Here is a 15219-nt window from a genome sequence, read left to right on the forward strand (position 1 = left end):
AAAAAAAATTTCTAATAAATTTGAAAATAAATGAAAATAAAAAAAAATTGTATAAATGTAATTCTAGAACTAAAAAAGTACCCATTAGAAATAAGAATGAAACATAAATTTATAATGAAATCCTTTTCTTTTTATTCTCTCAATCATCCGAATCATTACCTGATATTTCATTAAATCGAAGTCTTGATGCTAAATCATCTGAGACTGCACTAACTTTAGACGAAAAAATATACGACCTTCCTCCACAATATGATAAAACAATTGGCAAGAACATCAAACTGTGCAATGATGCAATAACAACCAATGCTAACCACATTCTAAAATAATAAACCTGGAATATCTTAGATCTTGTAAATGCCAAAACAAAAACACCAATTAATTTGGTCAAAGCTATCCCCCCGAACACAGATCCTCCAATTCCTGTCAAAGAATGAAATGATCGTTGGACTCGAGTGCCACAACTTCGACCTCCAAATTCTAATTGATCTGCCACTGTAAATCCTCTGGCTATATGAGTACAGAATTCTACTGCAATACCAGTGCAGATAACCAAATTCACTAAAGCAACTGCATTCAATGAAATATTCCAAATAGCCATGACTCCTCCAATATCAACTAGAATTAATAATACTGTTCCAGATAATACACCAGCTGTTCTGAATGATCCAAGTAAAAGTGAAGAATTGAAAAACAAAATAATTAACGCTGTACCTAATAACGTAAATGTTAAACTAACAATAGTTTCATATTGAACAAAAAAAATGTAAAATGGTGAGTATGCAAAAACATCTAGTCCAGTATATTTTTTTATATCTGAAGTGATTCTTAATGACGATCTGTATCCTTTGATAAAATCATCTTGTGATCTTAGCGGAACATGAGATGTTCTGAAAGTGGATGCTTCAACTGTCACTCCTTCTTCATTTATAACAACTGACCTAGAATATGGAGCTTTTCCCCCAAGAGGGCACGGTGAACTAGGGGTTTCAATCCAAATATCTAAAAATTTCAAAAACTCCTCTCCTTCAGGAAAGCCCTTCATACTTGTATCCCATTTTGGTTCATGGTTTAAAAAACATGCCTCGCATCTTCTTGATGAGTCAAATGGTGAACAAACCTGAGTTTGATTGGTGTTCTTTCTAAATCTGCAACATTCATCAAGATCTGGATTTAAAAATAAAAAGAAATCATCAATCCAACTAGCGGCTGGCTCAGCTAATGTCGAAAACTCTGGTCTTTTTCTTTCTTGCTCTAAAATATTTGTCAAGGAGTATTCATCACATGTTGAGAATCTTCCACATAATTTTTGCTGGTTTTCTCTTTGAGTAACATTTAAATCTTTGACTACAAAATATACAGGAGCCCCAGTATTGAAATAGTCATAAATATCATTAAAATAATCAATAAGATAAGAATCAGAAGGTATTGCAATTCTTTGATCCAAACCAAACTTAATTTTAGGAAACAAGGCTAATGATACTCCAAACCAAGCGATGAATATTGCCAAAATTACTGGTTTCACTTTCTTTTTTAAAATAAAGGGAGCATAATATTTTCTTAACAACCGCGAAAATACAGTTTCATCAGGTTGGCTCAATATCTCGGGAATCAATAAACCTCTTCTGCTCTCATAATTGGGCTCGTACTCAGAGTTTGTTATGGATTTAGACCTAATACTTTCAACTTTGACCCAAGGGAAAATGTCCAATTTCATGTCATCAGTTCTTTGCTGATCTAAAGCTAGGAGAGAAACAAAAGCTGTCAATTGTAGTGATGTGTTGAAAAATGAAGCACCAGCAGAATAAAGCGCAAAATTACGAACAGCAGGCATGGCTACGAATGCACCAAGACTAAAAGCTAAAAATTGGGATGTTGCTGATAATAGTATACTTGGACCCATTCTTCCAACAGCTCTAGATACTCTTTCTGGGACAGATTCATTTGGATAGGAGCGATTCATATGCTTTAACTCATGACAGATCAAAAATATATTGTCAACACCAACCGCCAAAATCAAGAAGGGTATAACTTCAGCAATGATTAAAGTAGATTTCACTCCAAATAAAGCAAATAAGCCTGCTGAGGAACTAACAGATAGTAGAACAATAAAAATACCAGCTAAACCAATTGATATCTTTGTGTTAACAAAAGTATCAATATTATCAAAGCTTGGAAGACCACCACTTAGTGCTAACGAAGCGTACGAAAACATCATTAGATAAGATATGATTATAATTTTGATATCTGTGTTGGTTGACTTGTTTAGTTCCTTTTCTAAAGAGATATCTGTGGTAAAAGATACTCTTAGACCCAAGTCTTGAGCTTCTTTGGTGACATTATTTAATAGAAAGCTTTCCAACAGTTTTTCCCATTGTTCAGTAGCCTTGGATATTTGAGATTGGTCATCTATGTTATTATTAATAACATAAGTGATAACCAAAGCCTTTGAAGTTAAGATATCGTTATTTTGATAGCCGCCAAACAACAATTCTTTTTTCAAGGGCTGTTGAAATGGTGGTAAACAGTTTACAGGAGAAGTTGCACATTCAGTTAGGTCTTTTTCCCATGTATTGGGATCAAGTAAACTTGGATCACCTTGAAAATACTGAGTGAATGATTCAATGACACAAGCATCACCAGTTGGCTTGAGACAAATATCGTCAAGAGAAATTTTATAAATTTGGTTAATTTTATTTAGATCAATGTTGTTTTCGTCAGAGGAATCAATGTAGTCAATAGAGAGTTGATTGATCTTAGTTTCAATATCAAACCACCAATTTAAGGTATTGTAGTTTAAAACCGGGCCAGTGTCATTAACAATGAAAATCTGTTCAGCTTTGTAAAAAGGACCGAAATTTTGGTCAAAAAATTGTTTTTGTTTGAAAGCCTCAGCAGAAGAGCTAACCCAAAGATTGATTGGATTCTTCTCTAATTTGATAAAGAACATGCCAGAGGAGAGGAGAAAAGTTATGGCCAAGGCGACAGAGATAATGATCCAGGGATGTAGAGCACAAATGAAAGCCAATTTGCCAAACCATTTTTCTAGTAGGTTATTTATAAAGTAGGATTGGTTGTGCTGTGAGGAGGACAACAATCTACCACTGAGGTGACTGATATCATCATGATCGAGATCGTTTGTGAAATTGCTATCGAGCTCATCATCGTCGATACTATTATGAGTGGTATTATCTAGGGAGTCATCTTGTAAAAGGTTTTTGTTTATGTTGAAATGGTTGTAGTAAAGGTAACCTAGATAACCCGAGAAATAAAAAAGCGCCAATATAATGTAAAGGAGAATTATGGAGAAAGAAAAACAAGGTAGAAGGCCAACATGACAGGACAATTTTTCGTTCCAGTTTGGTAATGTGGGACAGCTATTGGGACAATCAGAGCAAGCACATTTGAAGTCTGGATTTGAATCATTGCAGTATTTAACAAGGCCATTTGAAGGTTTGATGTCGGGTGGTAAAGATAGATAATCATCCTGAGGCCATTTGAAATTGATTTGGAAGGGGGAACCGCCTAGCAATGGTTTTTCATCACCTAAAAACTTCAAAAACTGTTTGTAATCCTTAGCACCACCACCAATTAAATCCATGGCGTAACCATTGGTGGCACCAAATTTGACATTCTTACAGGAATCGTAAAAGTTTTCAGCCCAAGATGGATCCACGTACTGGTCTATTTCTTTGACGATAGGTTTTTTTGAGATAGAGGATTGAATTTGAGTGACATTAACAAATTGAGATTGGTTGGGAGAGCAAGAAAATCTGCAGAATAGCTGGTAGAAGTTGTCCCTACAGGCAGGACAAGAAGCAATGATATTATCAGCTTTCTTCAATTGCTGTTGGAGCACATTTAGCTGAGAATTAGAGCAACAGACCAAGGACTGGTTTTCCCACAATGGACCGCAAATGGAGACCAACAAGTCTTTGTCGTCTTGCGTAGGAATTGAAGCAGGAACATTGGCAGGACAAGGCAACTCACCACCAAAGATGGATTTTTTGCCACACTATTGGAAGAGCAAAGTGCCTGTGTTAGTTATGTGGACGAGGGATGGTCTGGTGGGAGAACAGAAGGGCGATACATACGTTGTCGTAGGTGGCACAGTAGCCTTGGTGGTGAACATCGGTGTAGCCAGCGAGAGCAAGGCAGCAGCAGCTGAGGACGAGGCAGAAGAAGAAGCAGCGTCTCATCGTTGTGGTTGAAGAGCAAGAAGGAACTGCAGTGGACCTGGAGTGAAGCTTTATCTGAGATAAGCGCTGGAGCAAGCTTCGGCCCAGAGCCGAGTCGGTGGAGGAGAGCTGCTGCTGCTGAAAAGACTCCCGAGAGTGCTGAAGCAGCTGCTGTTCCTTCCCAATCGCCACCATGAAAGACAAGTCTGATTCTCGTCCCACCATCTTCCAGCACCTCGACTCGCTCTTGAGCTCTAAGAGCAGCAAGGTTTCGCAGTCGCAGATCGAGAACGAAGCCCAGGAGATCTTGAACAACACACTCACATCCACCACAACACACTCCAGCTCAGTCTACGATGACAATGTCAATGAGCCTGCCAACTACGAGAACCTGCTTTCTCGCTCCATCTCCCTCAGCACAAACCAAAATCCTGACGCCTTGTCGCTTCCTGCCTCGAAAATCCAGTTCAATGCCTTGAAAAAATCAAATATCTCAACCTTGGGAAATGGCAACCTCTCGCTTGCTGTTTTTGATACCTTCAACGACGATGCCAATGCCAGTTATTCTCGCAATGTCAGCAACAGCTTTGCCAACATCAATTCCATCAGTGGCTCTCCAATGCAAAATGACGGTTTCAATCCCCACCACTCCAGTCTCATTCAAGATAACAACAACAGCGCCAGTCTCAACAATAACGAGCATCTAAATATCCATCCTATGAGCCAAAAAAATCTTGATTATAACGCCGATAAAACAAACTCAGAGTTTTCTCAGAATAACAAAGTTCCTGCTGCTGTTGTTTTTAATGATTCAAATCAACTTTCTAACTACCCTATTGTTGGCCAACCCATTGACTTTGAAAATAACCGAAATCCCAATATTTTCATCAACAATCGCACTGATAACAACAACAACAACAACAACAACAATAATAACATGAGTAATAATATCAACAACTACAATAATGGATTTATCAACACTCTAAATACTCATTCTACCACTTCCGCTCCTTCAAAAAGTAAATTATACATTAGCAGTCCTCAATTGTCAGACTATGAACTATCAAACGTTTCCAATCCAATTCTTAAAAATGCTTTGAGTAATCAAAATCTAAACTCCTCTAATTTGAACAATGCATTCAACAACCCAGGCTTTGCTAATGAAAACGCAGCCAACCCTATTCCAAACAACGATAATAGCAATATCATCATCGATAATAATGATGCAAAGAATACTTTACTGAACAACAATTCTAATATTAACAATTTCAATGGCAATCTAGACACCAATGGAGATGCAAATTTAGTTGCAAATCCCGTTGAATTAAATAATAAACTCAGCTCCATACCTTCCCCGAATGATGATTATATCTCACAAACACTAGACATTCTTAAAACAAATCAAAACAACCAAAACAACCAAAATAATTTTATTTCAAGCCCCATTAGTGAGATCAGGTTTATAGACTCCCTATCTCCCAAAAGATCTTATCAAAGACCAATGTCTCCTTCCATGTCAAGAGTGGGCTCTGTTCGTGAGTCAAAACTAAGTAACTATTCCAACAGAAGAAGAACTTTGAGCGTCAACAGCAGAGATGAGCGAAATTTCAATCTGAACACCATTGATGCAAACTTAAATTTTCCCAATGAAAAAGATGAAAACAACAACATCACCACAAACATCATCTCAAGTAACAATCCTCCAACTAATAATATTATTAACGACAATTTCAGTCTAGAAAATGTTCCATACGCCAACGAAAAAAAAAACAACGAATTTCATCAAACTTTTAAAAAATTACCCCCAAATGAAAGATTGCTAGAAGACTATGTATGTGCTCTATCAAAGGAGATTATAATTCAAGGCAAAATGTATATATCTGAAAGACATATCAGCTTCAATTCTAATTTGTTTGGTTTTGTCACAAACTTATCAATTCCATTTTCAGAAATTTTGCAAATTGAAAAGAAATCAACCGCCCTCTTATTTCCAAATGGAATGGTAATAACTACTTTGCATGCTAGATACATTTTTGCATCTTTTTTGCAAAGAGATGGTGCATTTGATTTTATCACCTCTGTATGGAACCAGGTGCTAAAAAAGAACCCAAATAGGGTGTCTTTTCAAAACCAAGAATATTCAGATATGGGTGAAATTAGTGGTGACGAAGAAAACCAAGGATCTGATAATAACAATCTGGCTCGAATCAACAGCGACTCCAATATCAATGACGAATTTATTGATGGAAATGGCTACGAATCTGAAATAAGCAGCGATGAAGATATGATCACAGATGACGATGAAGAAAACAATAATCAATCTTTGAATAAGGCATCCAATTCGGATTCACTGAACTCAACTTCTTTCAATGGTTTACCCTTAGTTGGTCCATTAACCCACCAACCTACAACTAATCGCTACACCAAACAAAACGGGGACACCCAAATCACAAATACTGAGTTTAATGCACCTGTTGGAACAATATACAGCTTATTATTTGGCGACGATACCACTTATCTCAAGAATATATTAGTAAAAGGGAAAAATTTCGAGTTTTCCCCCATCCCTGCAATGTCAAAGAATCCAGAGACAAATTCTAAAGAGAGAAAATATAACTACATCAAACCATTAGGTGGTGCAATTGGTCCCAAACAAACTAGATGTAACATTACTGAAACGGTTGAAAAATTTGAACCTGATAATTTAATCCAGGTTTTACAAGCGACACAATCACCAGATGTACCCAATGGCAGCGTCTTCACTGTTAAAACTAGATTTTATTTGAACTGGGCTCCAAACAATAAAACTAATATGTTGGTTATCACTTTCATAGAATGGACAGGGAAAAGTTGGATCAAAGGTGCCATTGAAAAAGGTACTATTGACGGTCAGAATTCATCAATCGGGTTATTGGTTGATGAAATTAATAGTATACTATCGAGCTCATCATCTTCAGGAGGTGGAAAATCCGGCGATAAAAAACGGAAAAATAAGAGAGGTAGAGCCAGAACAGAGAAAATTGAGCCTGTTGTTGAAGCATTACCACCACCACCTCCTTCAAAGGAATCGCCATATGCACTTCTACTAAGATCTCTAGCCGAAATCATTGAAGGTATACCCTTGCCAATTCCTGATTTTATCAAGGTGCCATTATTCGCGGTTATTATGATAATTGGGTTTTTGTATTGGGTTTTTAAAAGCAAAAAGGCAACCGGCTTTGATAGTTTTAACAATTTAAATCAAATCACGATTTTCAGAAATATCGATGGACTAGACTACACCATCATCCCCCCAGCTTCAAAGATGAGTAGCAACAACCAGTTGTACTTCGAGTCATTGGTTGAACTTTGGGAATGGATCGATGATCGTCTTGAATTTACCGGAGATCCTAATGATGGGTTACTACAACATAAAACCGATACTTGGAAAAAACAGTATATTATGATGAATAGAGACAAGTTATCTAATGCTCAGAAAGAAGCCATTCTTATAGCAGGAAAGAAGGAAAAGTTGAATCAATTGTCGAAAAAATACACGAAACAAGAGATCCAAGAGTATATCAAGTTAACTGAACTAAGACTAGATCTGATTCGAACTCAGATGAATTTAATTTAAGTTTCAAGTGGAAATCAATTCCAACTACATTTCACTTCTTCAGCTGTATTTTTATTCGTTTTATGAACGCCAATTTTGCTAAAAAGATATCCATTTTATTGTTTTCCCAGCCATCCCGAAAGTATTCCATTATAATTTTTATCAACTCCATTATTCTTTATGTAGTGGTTTTTCATAATATTAGCTTATATTTACTAAATAATTTAATTAATAACCTTACCCTTTTTAGTCTGTTATTTTGATATTTTTCAAATTGCGTTCAGTTGAATGGAACACTTTTGATTACCTATTCAAGCTTCAAAGTTTCAAACTGGCTGTGGTTCGCGTTTTTCATGTTTTCTATTTTTTGAATCAGCACACACTGGTATAAATTATTAACTCTTTACAATTGTTTGTAAAGACCAAATAATTCAAGTGACAATTAAAACACTGCTCATTATGTTTAAGGATTTGATTCTCGGTAGGACTCAATTGAGTGGTAATTCAAATAATATTTCGTGGTCTGAGGATGGTTATGTTGCATTTGCAACTGGTTCCACAATCTCAATCTTGGTAAGTATACAGTAATTTGCTTCAGTATATATAGGGAGACTATTAAGATATTGTAAACACAAAAGAACTTCATCAGCTAACACATCATTATGGAACATTTTCTATTCTAGAATCCTAACCCCACCAAAACATCCATTTATAAATCTGCGTCTGATCTTTTCACGTTATCAGCTACAGGAGATATAAAAAGTTATAGAAAAAACGAAGAAAACAGGACAATTTTGAATGAAAGGTTATCAATATGTTGCAATCCTCTGGATGAGTTTATCACATCAGTTTCTTGGTCTCCATCTAATTATTCAGATCACAGCTCCTGTTTATTAGCAGGTTTGACCAACTCTCAGAAATGTTACATTTTTGAACAAGCTAGCTACAATCCAAACAATAACACTTTTATTTGGAAATTAAAATTTGATTTATTTGAAGAGCTAAAATATCTACTTGATGTGAAAAATCTTATTGATCAAGCTAAAGTTGAATCATTGAGAATTCACTCAATTGGCTGGTGTCCAAGAATTTCCAATTCTGTTAGTAACGAATTTACCAAATTTGTAGTGATTGGAACAGAGGATGGGAGGATCAACTTTTTTCAAATCAATAAATCCGATGGTCAATCACAATTACAATTTATATCGTTCTCATCGATTACAATAGCAAACAACTGGATCATAAAATTAGATTGGTCACCTTGGATTCAAATTGATGATAACAGCAATCTATTTGTCTCCAAGTTGTCCATTGTTACATCAGATAATTTACTATTTGTTCAAACAATTTATTTCAACAGATTGGATTATAAATTATATTTTGACCATCTATCAGTTCAGCACTTGGTTAGTTTTTCATTTAAGGGGTTGTTGGAAACAAGCATTCTTAGAGTTTTGATAAACAAAAATAGGTTTTTTATCAAATCAATCGATTGGCTACTTTATAAACACAGATCTAGTCTAGATATTGATGGATTTTTTCAAGAAGATTTGCTTTTGATAGTGTCTTCAACTGCATCAATTCAGGCATTTTACATGGTAAGCAACGTTTTTTATGAGTTTAGTTTATCTGCAGTTAAAGGGGTGAATTTCAGTGGATTGATAATTAATCCTGTTAATGATTCGAAAAAGAGTTTTGAGTTATTAATGGTTGAAAAGGAGATTCTATCAAGTACAATAGATTGTAATGAAAATATTATTGAAAATGAAAGTGGAAATGAAGCCCCAATAGAAATCGAAATTGAAGCAGAAACAAAAGCAGAAGCTGAATCAGAAATTAAAAGAGAAAAATTAACTTATGCTAAAAATGGTGATATTTATGAAAATGTGGCAAATGTTTTTCTTAATTTTGAGGATGGATTTTTTGATAAAAAGCCAAATTCAAGCATAGAATACCAAGAGAATTTAAATAATTTGAGATTGAGTAAACTATTGAGTGTGATTAATCAAGATTATAAGGGATTTTTGAAAAGTTTTATTTTCAAAAAAGTTGATAGCTGGAAAGTAAAAAATTTAGTCAACTATGAAGACGATCTTGGGATTGTATTTCAAATATTAGGAATTTGCTCAAATCCAGCTAAAAATGGATTGGTTTTAATGCATAAAATCACGTCAGTTAATGAGCTAAGTTATAATATCAAAGCGAGAAATGATATTTGCTTATCACTTATTCCAATGTTTGGTGAGAAAGAATCCAAAGTTTTAAAAGAATTTTTTAGTGTAAATAAATTTAATTGCGACCAAAATATAGGTGATATAGCTGGGTTAGCCAATTTTCAAGTGAAATTGTTAGTAAATTTAGTGGAAAATGAATTTAAAACCAATAGAGAATGCTTAATGAATTGGTTTATTTATTACAATTTAATACGCCAAAGTTTTTTCAAGCATCTTTTGGTTTCAAATGTACTAATTGTGAGAAATTTTAAAGAAGTTGGGGCATTACTTGATACAGATAATTTGGAGAATTATAGATTGAAAGAAGCTGAGGATAAAACAAATGAAAAAGTTAGTCGAGATGGAGATAAAATACAGAAATTTACAAATGAGGAAGAAAAAATATTAAACTTGAAAAAAAGATTGGAGCAGGATGTCTGTCTCAATGAAAAACTACATAGGCTAAAATTGTTTTATTATTTGGTTAGAAAACTTGATAAGCCTGAAGAATTAAGCAAAGAAGACCATGCAATTTGTCAAATCAAAATGCAGTATTATTCACTTCAAAACGTCGATAAAGGAAATAACAATCAAGTAGCAGAAAATAATACGGAAAATGAAAAGCCATTTTTAAACTCAAAGATAAGAAAAAAATTAAGATACCTAGAAAATGATGCGATATATAGCAAGTTAAAAGAAAAATTTGAGAAAAGAGTGATGGAAAAAATAGGCACAGTGATCATAGAGTCTATTGATAAGTATAGAATGAAAGTTGAAGGTTCTTTAGACAAAGCAATTTATCATAGTTTGATCAAGGTAACTGAAGATATGAGACTAGCAGCTGATAATGAGAAACTGACAACTAACACAAAGAAATCGATAATCGAGTTTAGAAATAGTGATTATCCAGACGAAGTATTTCTCTTTGATTTTGATTCACCCAAAAACAGCAGTTTAGGTGTTTTATTTGCTGAAGATGAAGCAGGAAGAGAAACAGAAATAGACACAGAACTAATTGGATTGTCAGAGATGGAATGGAGAAGATGTGGACTAACATTGCTCCCCATCTTGGACCCATCAGTGAAAAACTGCTTTTGCTGTGGGAAGAAATACATAGACTGGGAGAGCTACATTCGCCAGTACGGCGGCAAGGAAAAGGACAACTGGTTGTTCAAGACCCTTTTCCAGAGTTTTACATCGTGTGTGTACTGTGGAGGAAAGTTCTTTCCCAGAAGATGAAGCAACATCAGTATGGTAGTCATTGCCGCAAAAATATGTTGGAGATGCATTAGGGCTCTGGAGCAGGGCTCTAAAAAGGCTCCGGCTTGATGGAGCGTGCATTCTGCATATTGCCGTCTGAGAACGTGCACTGCGCATTATGTCGCACATCGACTGAGCGAAAACAGCGGAAGAAGAACAGCTCAGAATCTAATTCAAATCTCACAAAGACAGAGCTTCACCAAACCTCCAACAGCTTCATCAATAGCCTGCTGGCGTCTTCTTCAACACTGCTGCTTTATCACCCGTATATCAACAATGAATTCTTTTTCTGACACAGGAGAGAATCCAATTTTTGCTTACATTTCCAAAGCCAAAATATCGTACCAGCGATACTTGGATCACATAACACCATATTCCACATATAGATGGTTGGCATCTGCTGGTTTGATATTGGTATTTTTGATCAGGGTTTTGTATTGCTCTGGATGGTACATTATATGCTATGCTCTTGGAATATATTTGCTAAGTTTATTTTTGCAGTTTTTGCAACCCAAGTTTGATCCATCACTTGAACAAGAACTCCGTGACGAATCAATTGAAGAGGCCATTTCACCTGAAGAGGAACAAGCCAACCAAAGAATCAATTCCAACGACGATGAGTTCAAACCCTTCATAAGAAGACTACCTGAATTTAAATTCTGGCTAAGTGCAACGAAAGCCACTCTCATTTCTTTAGTTTTATCCTGTTTTGAAATCTTTGATATCCCCGTTTTTTGGCCAATATTACTTTTATATTTTATTTCGTTATTTGCTTTCACAATGAAAAAACAAATTCAACACATGATTAAATACAGATATGTTCCTTATGATATTGGTAAGACTAAATATGGTTCAAAGTAATATCTAGCAAATACACACTATATATCACTTTTTAAATCAATGTGCTTTCTGTAACTCTTAATTTCATAAATTTTTGATTGTTTTTCCTTTCCAACGTTTTTGTTATTTATATGAAGAATATGTATTTTAAATTGTACAAAAGCAAAAAGATCCAGTTATTCAAACCTAAAGGGGACCTCTCTAAAATATCTAATAAAACTATAAATGAAATTAAATATATATACAAAATAATAAAGATGAAAATATCGAATGAGAAACCCACTATTCTGGAAAATTAGTATTGTTGCAATATTTCATTAATTTTCTCGTTGGAAGACACTTTTTTCATTCCTTTATATTCCATCAAAAATACACCATTTCCTTTAGTCAAACTTCTTAATTTACTCAAATATCCAATCATTTCTCTTAATGGCACTTCCGCATTGATTTTTTGTTTCCCATTGATATCCCTCAAAACTTCTTTTTTGGTTCCACTGCTAGCATAAGTTAATGTTGGATCAAATGGAAAAAATTGCTTATTTAGTTCATCTGAGCTTGAAAAATAGGTTGGTTCTGCATTTGGATTTTTTCTATTCAAATTATTACTTTCGTTGTCATCTTCAATCGACGATATCTCTCCTCTTCTGACGGAAGTTAAATCCTGTATCACTTTACCAAGATCTTCTGTATTTACAAACACTTGGGTTTTCATAATTGGTTCCAATAATGTATAGTTTTTCTTTAAGTCAGTTTCATTAGAGTAACAATTAATCGCTTCAACCATTGCATTTCTTGTAACTTGTAGCAATGGCGCCCAGCTGCTCAATTCTTTAGAGATATTCCATTTATTAATTCTAACCAAAACAGAATTTAGCGGCAACCTTGCAATTGGTCCTCCTCTTTGTAATCCGGATATTACTGATGAGTAAAGACTCTGAATTATTTGCTCATACTTTATTTGATAAGGCCAAATCATTTCTTCTGCGGAATCCTCTTTACTTTCCTTAGTACTGTTGAAAAATGTTCTAGCCGCTTGAGGTGCAGATTCTAGGGGCACATATATCAAGTTGTTATCAAGTTCAAGATCAAATAAACCCTCTTTATTGTATAGCTCATGATCTTTTGCCAATCCACTAATTGGTTCTAACAGCAAACTTACCTCACAAACAAAATGCCCATTATTATCATCAATCTTATTGACGGTCCGAGATTTATTTAAAATGCTTTCTTTATATGACACCATTACTTTACTCATCTTACAATTTGTTTTTAAGTCATTGATCAATCTATCTTTAACGATTTCTAAATGCAATTCACCCATTCCACTTAATAACATTTGGCCAGTCTCATCATCATAAAATACTCGTAATGAAGGGTCTTCTCTTAGTATTATAGCAAGATTGTTGTCTAATATCTTTTTATCTTTGAGTGATTTCGGTTCAATAGAGGAGATGAAAATTGATGGAGGAATGGAAATTGGGTTGAGTACCAAAGATTGTTCTAATTCAGTAAAGCTCTTCGTGCCATCTTTTTTAAAGATGTGACAAATTAATGTATCTCCTGTTCTTATTTCATTATCGTTATTCAACCCCCCAAAATTAGAATTGTCTAAAGAGTCAGACGTTGAAACATCCGATATCGAATGTTTTGATTCGACTTGCGAGTCTGCTGATACTGAGGATATCAAAGAAGCAATAATAACCCCAATGTTCCCACATGTCAACTTGTCGATCTCTTGAGTGACATTTCCATTAATTAGAAGCAACTTCATGATTCTAAATCTTTTATTAGTTCTGGAGTTCAAAAGAACAGAACCATTTAGAACAGTTCCGGCATAAACTCTGATAAATATCATGATATTTTTTCTGTCATCAGTTATAACTTTGAATGCTAGAGCCAATGACAAATGCTGATTGTTGTTCACTACTAAACCCTTGGTGGCATCAAATTTCATTGGAATTTTTTGCTCGGCTGCATTGTTTGATTTATTAGAATGTTTTTTGGTTGTTTTTCTTTTGGAAATATTGCTTAAATTGAATGAAATTTCTGGGTACTGAGTCTCCACAGGATTTGGTAGATAACTTATTACACTATCTAATAAAGGCTGTACACCGATGTTTTTAAAGCTTGCACCACATAATACTGGCGAAACTTTATTGGTTATTGTTGAAAACTTGATTGCATTTTTTAAAGTTTTATTATCGACATTTAAATAATTCTCATCATTATTGAAAAAGTTTTCAAATAGTTTGTCGTTTCCTTCAATGTCACACAACGTCTCAATCATGGATTCTCTCGATTTTAGTAGTTCTTCAAAAGCAAGTGGATACTTTGATTGATTTTCTGTTTGTAGTAAATCCACCACAGAGATTTTATCGCCATTGATGTCATCATTGATATCCCAAATTAACAAATTTTTTTCAATAACATCAATGATACCCGAAAAGACTCTTTCTCTGGTTTGTGTATTTTCAACAAAATACGGGATGTTTACAAGGACGATTTTTGTTTTCAATTTCTGAATAATCTCCTTACAAGATCTTGAAAAGCCAGCACCCATTCGATCCATTTTGTTTATAAATATGATACTTGGCAAGTTCAAATATTTTGACTGGTTCCAAACCTTTTCAGTTTGGGCTTCAACACCTGCAACACCATCCAAAATAACCACAGCACTATCTAAAACTCTTAAAGATCTTATAACTTCAAAAGTGAAGTCAGCATGACCAGGAGTATCAATCAAGTTAATTTTGTTTTTATTCCAAGCAAAGGTGACAGCAGCAGACTGAATTGTTATGCCTCTGTTTCTTTCTGCAGGGAGATAATCAGTAATTGTGTCGCCCTGATCCACATTTCCAATTGATTGAATGGAGCCAGAGTAGTAAAGCATTCTCTCTGTAGTTGTAGTTTTGCCAGCATCAATATGAGCAATAATACCAATATTTCTTGTTTTGATAATTTTCAAGCTGTTCAAATCCTTTGGAAGATCTTGTTTGGCAGTTGAATAGTTGAAAGATAAGAAGGTTGAGGTGAATTTAGGAACAAGAGATCTTGAGAATCCCTTGAATGTTGTGGCTGCCTTTAGAAAAGAGATTCTTGATATTGAAATCATTTTGAGCTAGATTTCAGATAACGA

The 15219-nt window shown here is 34.6% G+C and overlaps 5 protein-coding genes across 5 annotated transcripts; 3 read left to right on the plus strand and 2 right to left on the minus strand.

The window, feature by feature from the left end:
* Positions 1-139: 139 nt before the first annotated feature.
* Positions 140-4196, minus strand: NCR1 (sphingolipid transporter; the record flags this gene model as incomplete). The annotated part of the gene is made up of 3 exons (XM_020194326.1): positions 140-1622; positions 1647-4012; positions 4092-4196. 3 exons carry the CDS (start codon positions 4194-4196, stop codon positions 140-142), a joined length of 3954 nt encoding a protein of 1317 aa, XP_020050356.1.
* On the plus strand, positions 3957-8036 carry ASCRUDRAFT_73763 (GRAM and VASt domain-containing protein). The gene has a single exon (XM_020192429.1). It carries the CDS (start codon positions 4369-4371, stop codon positions 7789-7791), a length of 3423 nt encoding a protein of 1140 aa, XP_020050357.1. The 5' UTR covers positions 3957-4368; the 3' UTR covers positions 7792-8036.
* Positions 8011-11371, plus strand: TFC8 (transcription factor TFIIIC subunit TFC8). Its single transcript, XM_020188535.1, has 2 exons — positions 8011-8343; positions 8454-11371. Exons 1-2 carry the CDS (start codon positions 8230-8232, stop codon positions 11220-11222), a joined length of 2883 nt encoding a protein of 960 aa, XP_020050358.1. The 5' UTR covers positions 8011-8229; the 3' UTR covers positions 11223-11371.
* A 148-nt stretch (positions 11372-11519) lies between these two features.
* RER1 (protein retrieval receptor) lies at positions 11520-12104 on the plus strand (the record flags this gene model as incomplete). The annotated part of the gene is made up of 1 exon (XM_020190134.1): positions 11520-12104. One exon carries the CDS (start codon positions 11520-11522, stop codon positions 12102-12104), a length of 585 nt encoding a protein of 194 aa, XP_020050359.1.
* MEF2 (mitochondrial elongation factor MEF2) lies at positions 12079-15218 on the minus strand. Its single transcript, XM_020192430.1, has one exon. The coding sequence runs from the start codon at positions 15193-15195 to the stop codon at positions 12379-12381; it is 2817 nt and encodes a 938-aa protein (XP_020050360.1). The 5' UTR covers positions 15196-15218; the 3' UTR covers positions 12079-12378.
* Position 15219: the final 1 nt, after the last annotated feature.

The sequence above is a fragment of the Ascoidea rubescens genome (genome assembly GCF_001661345.1).
Source record: "Ascoidea rubescens DSM 1968 unplaced genomic scaffold ASCRUscaffold_1, whole genome shotgun sequence".
In the NCBI taxonomy this organism is placed as follows: domain Eukaryota; kingdom Fungi; phylum Ascomycota; class Saccharomycetes; order Ascoideales; family Ascoideaceae; genus Ascoidea; species Ascoidea rubescens.

Bases quoted from the DNA above. Each gene is read 5' to 3' on its own strand.
- ASCRUDRAFT_73763 (XM_020192429.1), top strand. From the start codon at position 4,369: ATGAAAGACAAGTCTGATTCTCGTCCCACCATCTTCCAGCACCTCGAC.
- TFC8 (XM_020188535.1), top strand. From the start codon at position 8,230: ATGTTTAAGGATTTGATTCTCGGTAGGACTCAATTGAGTGGTAATTCA. The intron at 8,344-8,453 runs GTAAGTATACAG...TTTCTATTCTAG, and splicing joins GTTCCACAATCTCAATCTTG to AATCCTAACCCCACCAAAAC.
- MEF2 (XM_020192430.1), bottom strand. From the start codon at position 15,195: ATGATTTCAATATCAAGAATCTCTTTTCTAAAGGCAGCCACAACATTC.